This window comes from Hippoglossus hippoglossus, chromosome 1, assembly GCF_009819705.1.
Source record: "Hippoglossus hippoglossus isolate fHipHip1 chromosome 1, fHipHip1.pri, whole genome shotgun sequence".
Classification (NCBI taxonomy): Eukaryota; Metazoa; Chordata; class Actinopteri; order Pleuronectiformes; family Pleuronectidae; genus Hippoglossus; species Hippoglossus hippoglossus.
This window is the reverse complement of record NC_047151.1, coordinates 14011027-14033094: the sequence shown is the minus strand read 5'-3', so window position 1 is coordinate 14033094 and position 22068 is coordinate 14011027. Positions and strand designations below refer to the sequence as shown.

At 42.1% G+C, this 22068-nt stretch overlaps 2 protein-coding genes across 4 annotated transcripts in view; one reads left to right on the top strand and one right to left on the bottom strand.

Moving 5' to 3' along the window:
- Positions 1–237: 237 nt before the first annotated feature.
- cd7al (cd7 antigen-like) lies at positions 238–5189 on the top strand. Its single transcript, XM_034602577.1, has 5 exons — positions 238–573; positions 1383–1736; positions 2607–2993; positions 3933–4042; positions 4476–5189. The coding sequence occupies exons 1-5, from the start codon at positions 513–515 to the stop codon at positions 4680–4682; spliced, it is 1119 nt and encodes a 372-aa protein (XP_034458468.1). The 5' UTR covers positions 238–512; the 3' UTR covers positions 4683–5189.
- Positions 5190–14616: 9427 nt separating this feature from the next.
- tnrc6c2 (trinucleotide repeat containing adaptor 6C2) overlaps positions 14617–22068 on the bottom strand; it is a 44054-nt gene continuing 36602 nt past the window's right edge. For 2 of the 3 annotated variants that reach the window (XM_034615272.1, XM_034615351.1), the window contains 10 exons: positions 21926–22045; positions 21592–21675; positions 20809–21088; positions 20287–20445; positions 19510–19701; positions 19014–19163; positions 18538–18753; positions 17203–17276; positions 16673–16812; positions 15681–16023 (listed from right to left, as the gene is read on the bottom strand). In XM_034615272.1, coding sequence (XP_034471163.1) covers positions 15681–16023; positions 16673–16812; positions 17203–17276; positions 18538–18753; positions 19014–19163; positions 19510–19701; positions 20287–20445; positions 20809–21088; positions 21592–21675; positions 21926–22045 — 1758 coding nt within the window. Of the gene's footprint in view, positions 16024–16672; positions 16813–17202; positions 17277–18537; positions 18754–19013; positions 19164–19509; positions 19702–20286; positions 20446–20808; positions 21089–21591; positions 21676–21925; positions 22046–22068 lie in introns of all 3 variants that reach the window. The other variant, XM_034615197.1, reaches the window with a different exon arrangement.

Genomic DNA, 22068 nt, shown 5'->3' with positions numbered 1-22068 from the left:
TGAGCATTACATTTCATTTAGCTGACGCTTTTATCCAAAGCGACTTACAATAAGTGCATTCATCCATGAGGGTACAAACCCAGAACAACAAGAATAGAGAAAGTACAATTTCTTCAAAAAAGCAAAACTACAAAGTGACTATAAGTAAGTGCCATTTAAGTGCTACTAAATTGTTAGTTTAAGCCACATTTCCGTTCAAGGAAATACAAGCACATACTGGTTCGTACTCAATAGATGTTTGTGCTGAGTCTCAGCTGAGCTGTAAGGTCACATTTTAGATTCTTGACCTCATGGTCTCAGAAGAAGCTGCTGGTGGAGCTGGTTGGTTTGTGCTTCCTCTTGTTGTGCGACTTGAGGTTTGAAGGTGGAGCTTCATGGAGTTCCTCTTGCTTGCGTTTACAGTTACCCAAGCTTTTGACATCCAGTTCTGAGCGCCGGCATCTGTGCTGTCATGGTTTACATCACTGACTTCCCTCTGGATCTCAGCTGAAAGTCTCGTGCTGGTGTCAAAGATGACGGGGGTCCAGTTCCTGGCCTGTGTGTGGACTCTGGTCATCACACAAACTGTGTTGGGTGAGTTGAGCTCTGTTGTTCAGGCTGGTGGTCTCAGCCCCTGCTTGTGTACGTTCAGAGTAGAATTTGTACTAAAGAATAAGTTAAGTCATTTCTTCTTGGGAATCATTAAGAGACAATTTCTTAATCAGCTTGATACAATCCCAGGAACCCTTCTGCATTACTATGATATTGGATTATTAGATCAACTTAACTGGTCTCCATTTGGTGTCATACTGGATTCTACTCTTAGTTTTTTCCATCTCATCTTTAAATGGTTGGTTGGATGATTGATGCACAGAGTTTGTGTTTCACAATAAATGTCCATGTAACTTCATCACATAAGTTCATAAACAAAGCGTCACATTTAATGTGTTTTCTATCATGTTGAGTTTGTGTGAATAAATTAAATTGTGTTTAATTATTTAAATTACTATTAAAGTTTTTATTTATTTATTCACACTGACTCACACTACATATTCAGTTGCCATGTCATAAATGTAAATCGTCTTTTTCCCTGTTAAGAAGTTTTTGTTGTCGATTGTGATTTGTGAATATGGGCTGTACAAAATTTGGAAATTGCAAATTACCCCGTTTGTGTTTGAATTGTCTTCAATGAACTTTGAGTCTTTACATGCTGGATTTATACAGTTTTTGTTTCCCGCTACATCAAGAATTAAGCACAAAACTCTCAAACAACACCACAGCTGCAATTTTTTCCTTTGAAACATTTGCACTTCTTTAAAGTAAGAATACAGTTATAATTTTCTCTCACCAGGCTGGAATTAAGATCTGTCTTCTAGCACCTTTCTGTATTTCTTTCTCTCTAGTCCTCAGTGACATTCAGTTCCTGGAGAGGTATGAGGGCGACTCTGTGGTTCTTCCGTGTGTCATTCAGCAGAACGAGCCCCCGCCCTTCGGCATGTACCTGAGTCGCAGCTGGCTGCAGCAGAGCCAAGTGCTCTACATCCACACGAAGAGCGTAGCCACTGTGGCCAACGATGACGACCAGACCCGCATCGGGACCAGTGGTGACCCCAGCAGCCACTCCCTGAACGTGACCATCTCTGAGCTGAGGGTCAGCGACACAGACCGCTACTACTGTGATTTTGTTGTTCATAGACCTTTATCTGAAGACGAGAGGATACATGGAGACACTGAATTCGTCCTGCTTGTTACAGCTGGTGAGTGTTTCTCTCTTTTTCTTTTCATTTCATCAGGCGCGCGCGCACGCACGCACGCGCGCGCGCGCGCACACACACACACACACACACACACACACACACACACACACACACACACACACACACACACACACACACACACACACACCTCTTTGTAGGTTAACCTTTCCAAACCCCAAAAGATCAAGAGGATGTGTGTAGTGTTATCTCTAACATCTCAGAGGGTTGACATTAGAAGATGGTTTCCACATGATCGTTATTTTTCCATACAAGAGATTATATTCCTGATGAATTAAATACTTCCCTCTGTTGGCACATATGTGACTCATTGTGAGTCAGTCTAGTCACACCCCCCCACACACTTAACCGTAAAACATGTTTTTACTTTTGTCCCAATAAAGTGACTGTCTCAACAAATTCAGGAGTGATACGCTGCATTTCGTAAAATCTACAGGTTTTAATACAAACCATATTCTGATTATTAAAACAAGTCTTAAAAAACAACTTTCTGGAGGCAGACAAAATCCCAGATAAAAAGAAACCGTTCTGGATGTACCTGACGGCTGCTGCTACACAGTATGAACCCACTGATAGAATAAGATCATCCTTTATTCATTCACAATGGGGGTATTGCAGAACAGGGGAGAGCAAAAAGAAGCATCAATACAAATTTAAATAAATACATAAACAAGCCAGATAAAACATAAGGAGGTATTAAAACTGCAACAATATGTACAGTGTAACAGGATAAATAAAGTTTTATGACATATGGGTATTTCACACTATTGAAATTGCACCTGAGTGAATCTAAATTTATTATCTAGCCTTGCCCGAATCCGTTATATCAGTTTTTCCCTTTCCTCTCTGGAGCTGCTCATGGCTCTCTGGACATAGGGTTGATAGAGACATATGCCGGGGGCGCGGCCGTGCTCCCCTGTCTCCCCCCAAACGGGGAAGGCTTGGCCGTGGAGGGTGTGAGTCTGAAGCGCCAGAGGGGCCGGGCTCCAGTGGAGATGTTGTACAACTCAAAGCGTCACCATGGCAGCAGCTCTTCTTCCTCCTCGTCCTCCTCCCAGTTTTCCACTGGGAGGGTCCAGCTGTCGTCGGCGCCCGGCCCCGGCGGCCTCACCTACAACCTCACCCTGCAGCAGCTGCAGCCGGAGGAAAGTGCCTTGTACAGCTGCCAGCTGCTTGTGCGAGGCAGGGCCGACAACAGCTCCAGTCTGGGGAGACACGTGTTCTTTGTTTCTGTGCAAGGTGGGTCACTGCAGGACTGGACCACAAGGCCACTTCGACTAAACAACACTTTTTTCCAGGCTTTTGAAAATAAAAATAACGTTTCTTTTCATGATAACTTTAATCATCACCTGCAGGATGAAGCCAGATGCCTCTGCTAACCAGTGCAGTTTCCATCTACATACTTTTATTCCAGACTCATATGAGGTCACTGTGACCTTTTACCTTTGATCTCTGAAATCTAAGCAGTTAATCTTTGCGTCCAAGTGGTTCAAATTTGAAGAAATTTCCTAAAAGCTGACTTGAGATTGTATTATTTTATGGCCGAAAACATGTTTGAAATTGACCCAATTCAAATCAGCTAGTCCTTGAGTCTAAGTGAACATTTGTGCCAAATCCAAAAAGATTCTCTCAAGTTTTTCTTGAGATAACGAGTTCACACAGCCAATAAGGGAATTGTGAGGTCCCAGTGCCAATTGAATCCCAAGTTCTAATCAGGTTCTCACTGAGTCCAAGTGAATGTTTGTGCCAAATTGGAAGTTGTCGCTGAACCAGAGGAATAAAGATCTAAAATATTGAAATATATAGAATTAGCCACAGATAAAATGTACGAGATGTAAAATGTTGGCCTTTCAGCCCATCTTCTCATTTCACCTCGGTAACCAAACTGCTATCAGACCAATCAGAAGTGCTGATTCGGTTCCTGTCTTCATGTAACACCATGACCATTACATTCACCAGAGTGTGTTCTCACAGCAGCCTTGAACTAGGAAGGAAGTTGTGTACTTCTTTATTTCCAACTGTCGTTTTTCTCCTTCAGGATTTCATGAACATCACATTGACAGATCCAATGTAAGAATACTTTGAGGCTGCTGAGGAGACGTCGCGGCCCCCGAGTGTTTGTGCTCTGCTGTATCATCGATCCTCTGATCTCTCATCTCCCTCTCTGCTTGTCCGCAGGCCGTCACTGCGGCTGCTCCAGCTACTCCACCCTGCTGTACGCTCTGTCCTCAGCTGTAGCCGTCCTCCTCCTCCTCCTCCTCCTCATTGGATTTCTGGCGATTCATAAAGTGAGTGGACTCAGGATCTCAGACAATCTAATGCTCAGCTCTGACATGATACCAGAGTACGGGGGGGAAACGTTGTGTATTAACAGCAACACCATCTGCGTGTTGAGAGCGTGCTAGAAAGTTCCCCTGCAGCTCACCACAAAACCACACCAGTTTCATAACCCGTTGCTGCCACTTGTCAGCATGTTTTTCTCTAACTTCAGGAGAGAAGGCAGCGAGACCCTCATTCTACTTCTTTCTTTAGTTTGAATGAGTTTCGTCTAATTTTCAACTCGTGTGTTTTCCACGTATCTGTACAACTTGTGAGTGAAACTTCCGACTGAGGATGCTGCTCTGAGATTAAATGCCAAACTCTGATTTTAACACAGGAAATCAAGAGTGTGCGTGCACTTTGATTGTTGCCTTCACTGATTTTTTTCCCCGCACCCATCAGGGCAAAGCTCGCCGCAGTGTCAAGGCACGCCCTCAGGTACCCATCTACGAGGAGATGACCGGGGTGAAGCCTCTCGCCCGGAAGGTGGCCCCTCACCATCTGGAGGAAATGGAGTCTTCTGAGTACAGAAACTGCTCTGTGAAGAAACTCTGCCCTGAGAACCATTATGAAAGTCCGGCCTCCTGTACTCAAAACGGTACTGAATAGAATGCACTTCTTTCAGAGAATAGTTCATGGATCAATGAAGGAAAAAACAATCAGACATATTTAGAGGACTGATATTTATTAGTTTTGGCAATTTGGTGTAGATCCAAATAAAAATCTAGATCTGGTGAATTTAAATGTGATTTCAAGGGGAACGCTGTCAAAAAGTTAAAACTATTCCTGGATCTGCACCAACATTGAATGGGTTCTTTTGGGGTCCGGGCCCCCACCCCTCCACAGTATATTATAGAAATAGGTTAAGTAGTTTTTGAGTAATCCAAGCGCTGTTAAAAAGGAAACCTTTTTTGGTGGAGGTAAAAATTAAAACCCTTCTTAGCAGCATCAAGAACTAAACCAAGCTCAGCTGCCTCTGACACACACAGAGGATTGTTTTTATTTTCTGTATATTGGATTGTTTGGTCAAAAGAGTGTTTGTATTTTGACATAAGTTTAGTTTAAGTTTATATTGCAATGTCAACATTTCTTGTGATGTGATACATTTAGAAAATGTTTATAAATGTATCACGTTTAAAAATTTTTATAAGAATTTTCAAAATAAACATATTGCTTTGCAAACTAAATGTGCCTTGTGTGGTTTTATCTAAAACAAATGACTTATGTTTATCATAAAGATTCCTTGTGTGTGCTCTTAAAGTCCAACAAAGATGTTGAAACATTTGTAAGAATTCGAAACCAACCTTGTTTATGACCCCGTTTCTTCTTTCGACACATTATTGCCACAATCGTTCACCAGGGTTACGTTCCTTAAACTGCTTTGTTCAACCAAGTCAGACAACAAGTTGTGTGTTGGCCTCACAAAGAACGTTTGTGTTTTTCTTGAACACGATATCTTATCAGCTCGAGGGAATGTTTTCAAATTTGGTGCAAATGCTCACTTGGACTCAAAGATGAACTATTTAGAGTTTGGTGCCTGGAGGTCAAAGGTCAAGGTCACAGTGGCCTCATATTCCTGTAAATGTGATACATCTGTACTGCCTGTTGGGAATTTCATTACATCTGGTACAATTCACTGATTAGAATATGGTTAATTGCATTGTGAATGTTCTGTCCCTCAAATGTATATTCTGTGTAGTTATACAACAGCACCCCCTTGGGGCAGTTCAGATACAAAACATTGCCAGGAGTCAAAGTGTGTATCTCCCGGAAGTAATTCAGGGTTACTTTAGTTGTGTTATTCTTCTGCGGGCTAACGCATCGTTTTTTCACCAACTCATTAAAACTTCGTTAAAGTTGACATCTCTGACGTGGAGTTCTTTTGAGAGCGTTAAGCTGGTTGGATAGCTAGCGTCCGCGCTAGCGAGACCTTCACAGTGAAAATCGGCATTACAGCCGCTACGGAGACGACGACATCCAGCTTAAGGAGCTACAGTAAACCACAAATAAACAATAAAGATGATGATGAGGCAACATTGCCTTACCCACACAAAGGTTTTTCCCACACACAAGCTGCTGCTACTGCCTACACTACGCCTCATCACACATCACAGGCTCCTCAGGATCATGGATCAGCACCGCAACAGAACATTTATGATCATTCCCCATTTCCTGATCAGAGAACGCCTTATGGATCTAGTTATAATCAGCCCCAAACAACTAACGATCTGGCTAAATATCTTGCACGCAGCAACCTAGTAACCTCAGGCCTCACCACATTTGATGACCAACCAATGAACTATTGGGCGTGGAAAACATCTTTTCTGACTGCTATTGCTGGTTTAGACTTATCTGCTGGAGAGGAACTCGACCTGCTATCCAAGTATCTGGGTAAAGAGTCAGCAGAACAGGCGAGAAGAATCAAAGCAGTCACCATCAGACATCCAAATGCTGGACTGTTAATGGCATGGGAGAGACTTGAGGAAATATATGGCTCACCAGAGGCTATTGAACAAGCCCTCTTTAACAAGCTGGAAAGCTTCCCCAAGTTTACCACAAAAGAGCCACAGAGACTCAGAGAACTAGCAGACCTGCTGTTAGAGCTGGAAGCCGCAAAGAGAGATGGCTCCCTCCCAGGCCTGTCCTACTTGGACACCTCCAGGGGGGTGAATCCAATCATTGAGAAACTCCCACACAACATTCAAGAAAAGTGGATATCCTTTGGCTCAAAGTACAAACGTGATCATCGTGTCAGTTTTCCACCTTTCTCTGTATTGGTAGACTTTGTTCGTACAGAAGCAAAAGCTTGCACTGATCCCAGCTTTAATCTCTTCACGCCAGTTTCTATGGAGAAAAAGAATAAGTGGGACAGACCTGTGAAAATGCCTGTATCTGTGCACAAGACACAAGTTTCATCTACAGAAAGATCTGAGTTCAGAGAGGACAAGAAATCAGCAGACCCGAACAAACATTGTCCCCTGCATAAAAAACCACATCCTTTAAGGAAATGCAGAGGCTTTAGAGAGAAGAGTCTAGAGGAACGCAAACAGCTTTTAAAGGAAAACTCCTTATGCTTCCGCTGCTGCTCATCTACAGATAATCTCGCTAGGAACTGCTCAGCTGAAGTCAAATGTATGGAATGTGGGAGCACCGGTCATATGTGACAGCGCTCCACCCAGGACCACCTGTCTGGAAACCTAAGCCGTCCCCTCCCTCTTCAGAGCATGGCGGGGAGGAAGACAAAGCGGACATCCAGGAGGTCACGTCAAGGTGCACGTGTTCAAGGGCAGTGCTTATCGAAGTTATTGAGGCAATGAGTGCCAGCAGCTTCATCAATGCCTTAAGGAGATTCTTCGCAGTCAGGGGCCCAGCGAAACAAATACGGTCAGACTGTGGCACAAACTTTGTAGGCGCCTCTCGAGAGTTAGAGATGAACACTACAAATCTGAGCTTCAAGAACATGGAGAAGTACTTGAGTATGCAGAACTGCACCTGGGTGTTCAACCCGCCACATGCGTCCCACATGGGTGGCGTATGGGAACGGATGATCGGAATCGCCCGTCGCATTCTGGACTGCATGCTGCTTGAACACAAAAAGTCATGTCTGACGTATGAAGTCCTGGTAACACTCATGGCCGAGGTGGCAGCGATCATGAACGCAAGACCACTCATTCCAGTATCATCGGATCCAGAATCACCTCTCATCCTCACCCCAGCAATGCTTCTGACCCTCAAACCGGTCTCTACACCACCTCCTCCAGGTGACTTTAAAGGAGCGGACCTCTTTAAAGAGCAGTGGAAGCAAGTTCAAAACCTGGCGGACACCTTTTGGAGTAGGTGGAGACGTGAATACCTCAAGACCCTGCAGTTTCGTCACAAGTGGCAGTCGGAAAGGTCAAACCTTCAAGACGGGGACGTTGTTCCCTTGAAAGACAATCAGGCTCGGAGAAACGAATGGCCCATGGCCATCATCACAAAGACTTTTCCAGGCAGGGATGGACTAGTTCGGAGAGTAGAGGTTGAGGTCTTCAAGGACGGAACTAAAAATACTTTTTCTCGTCCCGTTACAGAAGTGGTTCTGCTTCCGTCTCCAAAAACGGACTCTTGTTAAATGATATGGGATCTTTAAAGACCCCAGACGGGGAGTGTTTTGTCCCTCAAATGTATATTCTGTGTAGTTATACAACACCCCCTTGGGGCAGTTCAGATACATAACATTGCCAGGGGTCAAAGTGTGTATCTCCCGGAAGTAATTCAGGGTTACTTTAGTTGTGTTATTCTTCTGCGGGCTAACGCATCGTTTTTTCACCAACTCATTAAAACTTCGTGAAAGTTGACATCTCTGACGTGGAGTTCTTTTGAGAGCGTTAAGCTGGTTGGATAGCTAGCGTCCGCGCTAGCGAGACCTTCACAGTGAATGTAACATCTCAAGGGAATTAGTTCAAATTTGGCACAAACATTAACTTGGACTCACTGATTAGCTTAATGACTTTGGTGGTCAAAGGCCAAGGTGGCCGTTATTGGCCTGAATGTGATACCTCAACACCCACTTGAGGGAATTTATTTAACTTTTGATCAGTCCTCACTTGGACTCAAAGATGAAGTGATAAGATGTTGGTGGTCAAAGGTCACAGTGACCTTATATGAATTTGGAAAAAGAAAACATGTAGAAATGTTTACATGGAAATTGCTCCGGTTAGCAGAGGCCTACAACTAATTCTAGTTTTAAAATGCACCAGCAAATGATGTATGCATTAAAATAATCCAATTATTTTGGTTTTAGTTCTAAGTCATAAAACAAAAAGCATGACACCAGGTAACAGCCAAGAAAATGTTGTACTTTATTAATATAGTCCGAAAGAAGCTCCATAATCAATGGAGACATTTTTTCCGGTGCATGTCCTTAACAATCACATTCTATGAGGAGAAAAAAGAACAACATTAAAAGCCACAACTTTGTATTTCAGTTACAGACATTTTTCCTTAATGTTTTTTTGTCAAAATAAAGAGAAAGGCAAAGGCAAATTACACCCCCCCCCCCCCCCCTCCCTCCCTCCGCCCCTTAAAAAACAGACAGCCTTTAAAAGTCATGGGCTTTTTTTTCAGTACAACCCACAGTGCTTTAGCAGAAGGATAAGCGCTCATTGGTTAAGGATTACACAGCATGACGACGCAATGTAAAGTTTTGCTAAAAACATTAGATGATGGCGATGATAAAAGGAGGAAGGGGGAGGAAATCTGAGCAAGAGAGAAAAAGAAAGAACAACCTTAACATCAAACCCTGAACCCCAGAGTCTGAGTCGACAAACGCCTGCGTCACAGTTGCAGGGGTTTGGACTCTTCCCTCCCACTTGTGCATAGATCATGATCCTTTAAAAAACGAAACAAAAAGCTTCATTCCTCCACTTTCAACCTCTCCACTGCTGGAGACCTGTCACAGCAGCAGACGTGTTAACAGAGAGGAGAGATGATTCAAAAAAGAAAGAAATACTTCTTGCACGATGCTCCTGAACTACGAGATGGAAAAGTAAAAGTACAGCATCAAAACATACAAATGCATCTTCTGTCTTTTTGACAATCAAAACATTGATCGTTGTTTAAATGTAAAGCAATTTCTACTTAGATTTCACATGTAAAGCACTCCACTTTTTTCAAAGTTGATTCTCAGTCTTATTTGGTAAATATGTAACTTGCTACGAACATCTTTTTGTTGTTGTTTTAAAGAAACAATGGTTCTCTATATTCTGTTAAACCTTCAGTGCTTTGCTTGGAGTTGAATTGTTTTCAGTTGCTTGTTTTTTTCTTTTTTCATACAAACTTATAAATGATGGGAGTTGGGATCTGGAACCCTGGCCTTCCTGAGACAAAATCCACATCTTTTTTAATGAGTGTGCAAGATCGTAAGCAAACGGCGTCGCCTACAGGAAACATAAAATCACAACTCAACACACACAGAGATAGTCTGTCCACATCGAAAAAAAAAAAGAGAAATCAAAAACTGAATTATGACACAACACTGATCAATCCCAGAGTTCTGAAAAGTAGCATAAATCTTCATTTTGCAAGGTTTTTTCATGTCCATATTTGATGGTAGATGAAATTTGTCCTTTTTCTTTTTTCATTTGTTTTTCACACAACATTCCTGTTTATAAATTTCTATTTCCTTGAACTTCAGACACATGAAATGCTTGTAAACGACAAGTGGCTTTTGCAAAAAAACGAGAACAGAAAAGATAGGCACCTCTGAAATGAGTCTTGTAACAAACTCACCTCCCACACTTTTATCCCTTTTCCATTTCCACATGAAGTTAACATAGGGATTACTAGTCCTTCTACAGCTATCTATGGCAACAGTTCTTTGTTTTTTCCCCATTTTTAAGTTTTTGTCCTTTTTTTTGTAGTTTTTTTTCTCTTTTCTGTTTTTTTCTTATTTTTATTGTATAACTGGAACAAAATGGTGCAATACTCAATGATAACCCTTGTACTGGATTATTCCACAATAAAAGCCACTATAAGGTAGATAAACTTTTTACAGATAGAATCAAAAAAATCCATTAAGTCCTTGAGTAAACATGTACACGTGAATTGTCACCATCTCCCCTCCGTACTTAGACTCGTTTACCTACGATTAGCTGAGTGAGGGGTAGAAGACACTCAGTGCAACGTTAGAAGATAACGTCTATCAGAATAGTTTTTGACAAAGTAACGACACAAATGAAAAGATAAAAACAGACAAAATATAACATACTGAGTGGAACATAACAGCAGGCCATGTGCCCTGTACGCACGGTCTTGTGCGCACACATTCATACAAACATCTGACTTTCAAGCACACATCTAAGATGACTTTTGCATTTTTTTTTTCAGAGATTTTGTATTCGTAACTTAATGCAATACATTTTTGATATTCTCTAAAAAGCCCCTAAGTGTACCTGTCAGACGGAGAGAACAAAAAAAAAAAAGAATTACTGACTTCACATTACGTTATTGGCGCTCCATGATTCAAGTATTTGTGTTCGATGTTTTGTTTTGATATGTTTGTGATTTTTTTTTTTCCCTCATCAACTGGGTAAAATATGCATCAAACCAGGGGATTCAGGTTGGGCTAACTAACAAACACATATATACAGTACGAGCACTTCAAAGTACTGTATTATGTCATCAAAACCAGAACGTGCATATCCAACTCCGTGGAACAACGACGCAGCTTTCAATCAATCAAGTATCTGTTTACACCCGACCCTAATTCTTTCCTTTGTGTCACTTATTTGCGGGGAAAATACATATTGCTCATTTTCAGGTGTATCAAACCAAGACCTTTTCAAACAAAAACGAAAAGTTTCAGAGGTTACGATCCAAGAAGTCAGAAGAGGTGATACTACACACCACACTCACAGTATATACATATACATATATGTAGTGTATACATACATTATATACTGTTATCTAGAACAGAGCTGTAGAGAGGAGACCCTCTCGATGCTGGTGCAGCATGGGAAACCCCCTTCACTGTCAGGGTTCTCCAGTTAGTACAGGATGCTGGGAGGTCCTCGGCTATTGGGTCTGTCTGAGCTTGGATCAAGGCAGTTACAGAAACAGGCAATAGTGATTTTTGCTTGTGTGCTGCAGGACTGCAAGTCCTGAAAGGTAGCCTTTTCCCGTTTTCTTGTTATTTTTTTTTTTACATTTTTAAACATTTTTTTTCTTTAAATGATTTTTAAGACTTTGTACCTCTTGAAATGTGCCCCCTCCCCTCTTGCTGATGCAGAGTGAGGGGAGTCGAGGCTGATGCAGTGGGCCCAAGCCATCTGGGTCTGTGGAAATGTACAGTTCAGTGGGCCCCACTTTGAGCAGGACACAAACATAAAAACGAGATAAATACAGCATCCACAAAAAAGGCACCCCGGCCACTAGTCTACCCCTTTTAGATGGTGGTAGTAGAAGCTGATGGCCGGAGACGTTTCAGCTATAAGTGCAGAGCTTTAACATATTATAGATCTTTTTTTTTTCATTTAGATTTTTTAGCATTTTTAAGATTTTTATGTCAAACTTCATAAAAATGACGTTAAAATGCGATTTCATTTTTGGTTTTAAAAAAATATGTACCCGGGATTACCCATCAGCAACTGTGCACTGTAGCAAACTGGAACCCCCAACTGAGTAGACTTTCTCCTTAGCATGGGGCGTTCCCCACAAAAGCATAAAAAAAAAAATCTCAGTCATTTCAGGGTGTGATGCTGCCGCCCATTTGTTTGTTCCCTCCTGTCCCCCGCTGCACCCTCCGCAAAGGTTATCAAAGCTCCTCCGAGTAGGGAACAGAAGTGCTGTCTACAAAGACACGGTATGACACAGCAAATTTATATTGGCACGTTACATTGGCATCTTTTACATGCAATAATAGGCCTCCAAACAGTAACTGTAGGCCACCTTTCGAGAAAAGGATTGAATACAAGCCTTTTCTCCTCCAATTAGGATTAAGTTCGAGGCATGAGGTCTGTACAGATTGTTGCGCAGATGGCCTTTAAATCTAAGACTTCGCTCTCACAGTAGAAAGGACAGATACGGAGAGCTGCATCTCGTGCTTGGTATCATCAACTCCCCAACCCTGAGATCAAGCTGGACAGAAGTGTCTTCAGCGCAGAGAGAAAGTTCGACCTTTTGATAAAAGTGTTCGGACTTTAAGTATACGACAGTGTTCTGGTGGCTTTGCCTGACTTTACAGAAACGGTGGCCATTCCGAAGTGCTTACAGGAGCACACCGGGTACAAGTGTCAGGGTTTGCCAAGCTCATTCCAGAGTCGGGTTTGGCGTGCTGTAAAGGGCCCCAGCCTCTAGTCTTTTGCATAGAAACAGATACGAGGGCCTGTTGGTGCCTGGTCAGGGGAGGGCTACTGGGTCTGGTTGAGGTGGTGGAGGTGAGGAGGTTATAGCGTAGCAGCTAGGCAAAGGGTAAGGGGGGACAGCCTGCGGACAGGCGGAGCAGCTTGGAGCGACAAACACCCACACCCCTTTTTTTTCTTTTTTCTTTTTTACACATCTCAAGGTACTACCTGGAAGTACTACAGAATACTGTCCAACACAAAAGCATGATCAGTTTAAAAAAAATTAATAGACAATCAATAACGGTCTGTAGTATTGATCCTCGTTTTGCATTCAATACACAGGATGAACATACAGAGGCACCTCTGACCAAAGTGTTTCTGCATATGAACAGTGAAGGGCTAGTCAGCAGCCAGTATATTGTAGACCACTGCATTTAGACAAAAAAAATAACAATAGAACACATTGGAAACAAAGTCAAATCATCCTTTTTTTTCAAAAAAAGAGTACACTGGCAAAAATTCCAGAAATATGACTATTACATCTTCCAGCTAAAGTGATCTTTGTGTCAAAGAACTGAGAGATGAGGGGGGAGGGCAGGATGACAGCAGGGTTGAGTGGTGGCGGGCCCCCGTTGGAGATGCTGCACGTGTGTGTGTGTGTGTGTGGCAGAGAGCCGTGATTGGCCGAGCCTTGGAGGAGCCGCTTTCTTGCCAGACTGAGGGCTGGTCAAGTGGAGCCCGGGAGGAAGTGGGGCTGCCGCTTGACACCCAGAGGACCACAACATAGAGGCACTCAGTGGACACTCCACCTCCCCACCCCACTCGGACTCATCCACCGACCGACTGGCTTGACGGGCCAGCAGGCGTCGAGAGACAGCTGACGTTGCATGTCTAGTGTCTCCAAACAGAACAAGGCGAAAACATTTGGAGTAACAGTGATATTCACTTTGATAAAGTTCAAAGAGGGGGGGGATCGTAGACTGCAGTTTCCCCCCCCTCCCCAAAAGTCCAATGGTACATTTCAGTTCTGTTTCCCTTCATCCTGCTACCAGAGGAACAACGCCAGACACATTTCCAAGAAGTTGATACAGTACATAAAAGAGCAGGTTTTTTTTTGTTGTTTTCTATGTTTTTGCTGCTCCTTCTTTTGATTTATTGGATTGCAGTTGAAGCGATTTGCTCTTCATAAGTGCTATGATAAAACCCTTTGAATTTATAAAAGTCTTAGTCTCTTCTGTTTATACAGTACCAAACGCAAGGAACACTCGTAGGTTTACTGCATTAGGAGAAACCCCTCTTATTTGGTATTGTGCCAGATACCCAGAACCATCCAATCCCACTGTAGATTCAGTCTCTGTTGGGTGTGGCTGTGGCACGCAGAGAGGAAGAATGCATGTGTGTGTACCCAGTTTCACTCTTCAGTACAGTTTGCTGTATGCACAGTTCAAAAGTTGCTTCTTCCTCTTTGCAGAGTTTACCCAACAGTATCAGGGGGATTGGCAGTCTGGAGGGAATCCAAGTTGTGAAAAGGGGGTAAGGTGGTAATTTCTTTTTGAGTTCCAAAGTCTTTTGCTGCAATCAGCAACAATCAAAAAAAGAAAATAAAAAATATAAGAGAAACCAGCTCCGGTGGACATCGAGTATGGACGGAAGAAAAGTCTATCATGTATATTGCACAATGAACTGTCATGAATGTGAAATTGTATATTTTTTTTCCCCAAAAAAACTTGCTGATCATTCAGACCACTGGGCTTCATAACAAACTGGATAATTGAAAATTCAACAAAGCACCAGTGAGTTCCAAGTTGAAGGTGACCAGAAGGATCTGGGCTCGCAGACACCACCGGACATACACAGGTCATGTACCAAAACAGAGACAAGGTTGACGAATAATCTTCTCTCAGCTTATATGTTGGGACAGATATCAAAAATGCGCTTGGGTCTAAACCTAATAAAAAAAAAAAGAACATTTAATAGCTGAGCAATTCCTTTGAGAAGACAAATTAAAATCATTAAGCTGATGATTGGCAGGGCCAGTCACATGGCCAGGCCTTCTAACTGCCCAGTGACAGAGTTGGTCACCAATTGTGTCCTGTACCACTTGCTGGCTCAGAGGTGAAACTGTGCAAGATTTCAGCTATTTCTTCAGTTACAAAACAAACATGGGAAGGACCTGGGCCAGAGAGCACTTAAGGCTAATATTAGTGCTGAGAAAACAACGTTAACACAACTAGTAAAGGTCTTCGAACCACATCATTGGCCATGGACATGTTGGGAATGGTCGTTTTAAGTCTTATTTTGGGATGATTTGTTTTCTTTTTTTGGAGGGAAAAGGAAAGTCTCAGATGGCAGCTTTGATTGCTTCTCCTAAAAACACTTCACACAGAATGTCATGTATACTTATGGAAAAACTAAAAATACTTAAAAGGTTTCTTTGTGTTGTGTCTCATTTCAGTTTGTTTTATATGACGCATTTCAAAAATACCAAAAGGAAAACAACTTGCCGTCTTTCCATAAAAAAAGAAAAGAAATAAAAAAAGAAGAATAAAAGTAAAACAGAAGAAGTGGAGTCTGCAGTCTGTGGTAGGGACCCCCTTCCTTCTGAATCACAATTCACAGTTCAAAACAGTTCAAATTGATACTGATTATCGCCACATGATTTGCTTGGGTTTTGCTCCTGTTCACAAATTTTTGTTGTTTGTTTTGTATTTTTTTGCCACCTCACCCACCACCGATTGGCTTACATGACACGGTGGTCGGTCGGTTAGTGTATCGTGGCATCATCCTACATGGACTCCCCACTCAGTAGATCTCCAGGCAGCAGGGTGTTGATGGAGGTAGGGCTCCCGATCACGCGGGGGTCCTCTCCGCTCGGCGGTCCCCAAAGGCTGGAGTAGTGAGGCACCCCGCCCCACAGCAGATCGTTGCCGCTGGCCTTGCTGCCACCGCTGCTCCACTGGCCAATGGAGTGGGACTGCGGTGCTCCGCCCATTCGGTTTTGATTGGTTCCCGGGTTGGTCTGCCAGCTAGTGGTGTTTGCCGCTAGTGACTGACCTTGTGCAAAGAAGCGGTTCACCTCCTCCTCGCCGGCAAACTCCGCAAGGATAGTGGTGTTTCCAAGCACGCACCTTACAAGGAACAAAAGAGGAAACAGTTAGTCTTACGGTGAAAAGCAAAACAGAACTAATAATAATAATAATATTTTATGTTTTGGAAATGTCATCTTTGTATAAAAATGGGCCAGGATACACCTGACACTTTTTTTTAACAAACTGTAGTGCTCATTTAGGGCTTGATCGTGCCATTATGCTTTTTCGTGCGCTGCTGTAACCACATTTGCGTGCAGCTGGTAATGAAAAGTAGGTCACACATCTTGTATTTTGTTTCCATGACAACCAGTACAAACCCTCAGGAAAACAAAATTATGGGACAAATTTTAGACAATTATAAAGTGACCAGTCCTTTGGACTGGTCACTTCTCCTATTTCACTTGCATGACTACAAAAATCGCTGTAATCTTACAATACAGCTGACTACAGTGTGACTCCCCACGTACTTTCCTCGTGACTGCACAGATACAAAATTGTGTGCTTCTCCAAAAAGTTGTACTCTGCCACCAATAAGAAGGAAGGAACTATGGGTTTCCTCAGTTAAAGCTCAATCACTTTAATATAAAAAAGAAAGGGGTAAGTGAAAAGCAAAGGAAGTGCAAAAAAACATTTCATTTCAACATAACAAAACCCGGTGTGGTTGATGAGAGACTTTGCTGTGTCTTACATGTGCAGAGACTTCTGGGCCTTGGCGGCCTCATCCTTGGAGCTGTAGCGTACCACGGCGTTTCCCTGGGTCAGGTTGAGGTGGAATGTGATCAGGGGGCCGTGCTGCATGCACAGGGTCCGCAGAGTTGAACCATCAATCTGGAGCACAGGAGAAAAAAGAATGTATATAAAAAAATAAAGTACTAACAACAAGGTTTATTCATCAATTTTACACTTGATTTTCAGTCACTCTTCATTTTCTCTTAATCACTGTCCACCCTCTATTAATCTCACTTCAGTCACTTTTTTTGACTTCAGAAATCAATAACACAAGCCACTTAGTCAAAGGAACAATAGCAGCAGAAAATCATGTTCGTTTAACTTTCAAAACAGCCATCAGATGAATCATTGATGAATCATTGTTCTGTTTTTTATTTTTTTATTTTACATTGATTCATGACCAGATATATCTTGGAATTCATCATATTTACATGCCAATTCTGCTCATCATACAATTGTTAAATTAAACAAGAATTAGAGAGTACATACTTGTGGAGTGAGATTCCTCAGCACCAGCCAGCTGCTTGTCCTGGCAGGGCTGTCAGTACTCCAGGTGGTTCCCTCTGTAAGAGAAATGAAGACTCAGTTCAATAAAATGTAAAGTAAAACAGAACAAAAAGTGTTATTGTGAGCTATTATTTTTACATGACATTCATCTTTTCAAAAGCAATGAGACAAGAAGCTGATTTCATGTGATAGTGGCCTTATAATGTAATCTAATTCTAAGGGAAACATGTATTTAAAAATGCAATTTACTATCTAATTATGTGTATTAGATCTTTATAAGCCACTGCCACGCTCTCTTTAGGGCGTGAACCTCTGCGCATAAGAGTTTGACATCAGAGGAATCCACGATACCTTCTACCCACTGTTATTTAAGTGCACACACAATTACTATCTGCATTACTGAAAGTTCTCCATCTCCTGTGAAAATAGAAGTGTCAAAATAAGGTCACATATATGATGTTTAAAATGTGGCTTTTCGCAGAGCCGGTAAACCTCAAGATGTCCGTTTAGCAGGGTGTGTTCAGCAAACACTGACAGAGCGAGTGCAGCGATAGCACACTCGCAGCTGTGAACTACACCACACCTACGCATCAACAGTTATATCAATGTTTGCTGAGAGTGAAGAGCATCAAAACAAGACTGCTATCCGTGATTTTACTTTTGGTGGAATCTGCCTTATATGAAAGAATTTGTTGAAAATCTTAACTTTTTCACAGCATGCAAAGAGCATTCTGCAGAGGGAATGACTAAGAAAACATTCACAGGCGTGGGCTTTTATGCAGATTTGGTGAGAGGGTGATGTACGTGTGTGTGAATAGCAGATGTGTGTGTGCGAACCAAGTGAAAAGTAAAATCCCAGGAGATAAGACACAGAACAGGGGCCTTTTTCAAGGTCCTCGTGGAGGAGGCAATTAGTTAGTTCAAATTTGTGGCTCTGACTTTCCCTGGAAGACTGATACCCAGTGCATCTGCTGTGAGGCAGGTCACCAAAGCTCATCTTGGCAGTTACACAAGCAGAAATGGTATACATGAACAGAGATAATATAAAGTATAGTATAAAGGTATAATTTTCCATTACAGTAATAATAAAGTACTTAAATTTATCAATTTAACAAAAATTGTAGTTCATACGTTAATGGACTTATATTGTAAGAAACACCTCATAATGAAATCTGAGACTTTGATACACTTTATGGATATTATGCTTTAAATTGCAGTTTAAAAGTCTGAAGGAATGGTGCAAGAGTTTGTAACTGAAACAGTGTCCAGTCAGTTCAACTATATGCTTCTAAGAGAGAAAAATAAATAAGTGCTCACCGGAGGTGTAGGAGCTGCTCCAGCCTTGGGCCAGGCCCAGCGAGTTGCCGCCCCAGGTAGAGGAGGGCTTGCTGTTGGTGAGGCCTGGTGGGGGTCTGGAAGGAGCTACAGAGCTGCGTGGCCCCTGGGGGACTTTCCACAGCTCATGGGACAGTGAGCCTTGGCTCTGTGAGATGGGCCCTTGGGACCAGGTGGACTTCATGTCAGAGAGTTTACCTTCACACAGAGAGAGGATGGAAAGACAGAACAGGTCAGAGGACAAAGTTACCAATGAATATGTAGAGCTAGAACTAAGATGTAATTGCATATATGTGTAGGATTGGAAAATGTGGCACTACATGATGGGTAAGGTTCAAAAGACCCTGATTTAAACTGCAATAAAAGCTGCTTATTTTCCACTGTGTACTTAAACTATCCCAGATCTGTGATGAGTCCAAATTTCTAAATGTCTTGAATAGTTTTCTTGTCATTCATACCTCCATTTCTGTCCCGCAGCAGGTATCGGTTGACATCATGGATGTTGGTGTTGATGGTGGGACCGCTGGGGACGCTGCCGGGAGTCATGTTGGGGTCATTTTCGGGGTCGATGTTCTGAAGGCCCTTCCATGGGACACCTGGGCAGAACTCTAAGGGCAAAAATGAAAGATGTTTTAAAAAAAATCTTTTAGGGACAAAAGATTGCCATTACATGACTTCTTTAAAGTTTCACACAATCATAAACAAGCCTCTAAGCCACTGCTTGATTCAAAATGATAATTTCTTTGCTTGTAAATTCAACTTTTAGTGTTCAATGTTGATTGCAACTTCCCAAACACTAAGCCCTTTCAGGTTTGACCATCACAAATAATTCTCCAACTGTGGGAAGAACTGACTAATACAGGAAAAGAACGAAGGCTGAGAAGAAAGTAGCACTGACTGTAAACCTGTTTGACTACTAACTATGTAGAGTATTTTTTTATTTTATCTTCTCACCTGGGGGCCAGTTAATGTTGGTTCCGTTGGTGATCTTTTCATTGGGGCTCTTGCCCTGGCCCCAACTGTCAGGGGGTACCAGGGGGCTGGTGGGGGAGTCAGAGCTGGACATAAGATTGTAAGGGCTGTAGGAGTCCTCTAGCTGGGGGGGCTTCCCAGGGGGGCCCAGATTGGAGGCAGCAGATATGGCACCTAGAACACAAACAAATAATGGACTTAGTTAAATTCAGTTTAAGTTAATATACTTTTACAAAGACAATAAATAGTTCATGTTTTTGCACAGGTTTCACAGATTGTTATGCAAGACTCTGAAATGAAAGACTCATAAACTCAAGAAAACTTAAGAGTTAGAAGCCACTGGTGTGATTTCTATAGTAAGATGATGCTCTGGTGCCTTTTAAGGCCATACATGGAAATATGACAATTAAAACGATTAGTGGCTGAATATTATAGAAGTGATGGTGAATTAAATGTTGAAATGGAAAGTGTAGGAGTCAATAAGTTAGAGTCATTTGCTCATTTCAAGTCAATTATAAAATTGCATTTTGTCTGGAAATTGTATTTTATAGATTATATAATCATAAGCACTTTACAATACTATAAATGTGCTGGGGACTGTATGAAATCTGTATAATGAGTACAATTATCTAATATGGCATGGGAATTAGTTTATTAATTTATTACATTTGAATTAACTTCTATAGTCATGAAAAATGTTCATAATAAACCATGTTTCATTTTTGTGTGCATGCATGTCTTAGTTTTGCTGCAACATACCATGCTTATTGAGGTTGTTCTCCATGTTTGAGGAGTTGCCAGAGTCCATGGAGTTGGAGTGTGTCCACTGGGACAGGCGGGATTGGGGCTGAGGGGGCTCCTTCAGGGACAGACCCCCAACCTCCATGCAGTTTACATTCATGTTTGGATTTAGTCCAGCTGCGGGCACACACACACAAAACTGTCTTTTTACTTCATTCATAAAATGTAAGAGGATGATATTATGTTTTCACAAGATGAAAGAACTTGTGAAGCAGCAATTTTCATAAAAACATGGCTATATACTTTTTTTGTTGTTTGTTCGACACAAAAATAAATTGTTCACAATTTATGTATGACTTGTGGTTGGGCACACTGTATGTTATGAGTACAGATGTATGCATGACAAAGTTGCTACTTCAAGGGTTTCAAAAGGAAAACCCTCAACAAGCAATCCACATTTCGTCAAATTCCCATTTATTGAGCAGGAGTGACCACCAAAAGATTATTTTCAACCTGTTGCTGTCCCTATCCTAGACTTACAAAGGGAGTAGGAGCTGTAGGCGTTGGGCGAAGACGGCGGCTCTTTGGTGTGCAGTGTGTCGACGAGGCCCGGAGCCTGGTGTGAGCTTGTGAAGGGGTCCAGGCTTGATTTGCCGGAGCCATGGCCTCCAGTGGGGCCACCAGGGTGATGCAGACCAGAGGAGGAGGAAGAGGAGGAGGAATGAGAGGGAAGTTGCTGCTGCTTCATCAGCAGCGCCTGGTACAGCTGACGCTGGTGCTGCTGGATCTGCTGCTGCATGTTGGTGATTGTACGTGCAACCTGGGTGAGGAAAGAGAGGGATTGTCACAACTGTGTATTAAGGAAGGAAATGTTTGGCAAGGAGGGAGAGGAAAGCAGAACATAATTCAAATTATAAAGAGACAAAGCTGGTGGAATAATAATGAAGGAAAAACAAAGGATGAAAAGGTTTTAGAGAAATGAAGAAAGGCAAAGCACAAGGAGAGATGAAGTGGAAAGTAGAATTTTTTAAAAGGCAATGCAGAGAAATATGAAGGGAGAAACAAGCACTTCTAACAGGCCTCATCTTAAAAGTAGGACACTGAAAAAGAGAACAAACAGGTGGTTGGCTAATGTTGGAAAAAGTTCTCATGCAAATAGTTTGAGTAAGTTTGCCCTCTGCTGTTATGGCATCATGTGAAACTCACAATATTTATTGAGAAACATGGTGTTGTACCATAGTGTTTGTCTGTTCTCACATGTTGACGCACACAAATTGCATGACTTTTACGATCATACGCTGCATGGTGCTTTTGTTGACTCACTTGCTGCTCTTGTTGTCTAATGGGCCCGGAAACATTGCGCTGCGCCTGCATCATCTGCTGCTGGATTTGTAAACGCTGGTACGCCTGAATGAAGGGAACCGAAAATACAATATATTAATTAAAATAGACACACATGAATAGAGTGATACATAAAACAAAGAGAGAGGGGTCAACTGTTTCTATCTGATTAATATTGTGTTATTTTAAACCCATTTAGCTCAACTTTCAAATATTATGTGCTTGGTTTCAATTCCTTTCCTGAACCTCCTTTAAAGTCCACAACACATCTCTGTGTACATGACAGGCAACATACCCAGTGGGAATGTTGACTCACCATTTGCAGTTGCTGAAGTTGGTACAACAGGGTCATTTGTTGAGGGTTTATTGGTGAGGTTAAAAGTGCAGGGTTCAGACCTATGTTTTTTGCTGCAAACTGCAAGAGCTGTGCTTGGACCTGGAGGGAAGGGAAGAATGGGG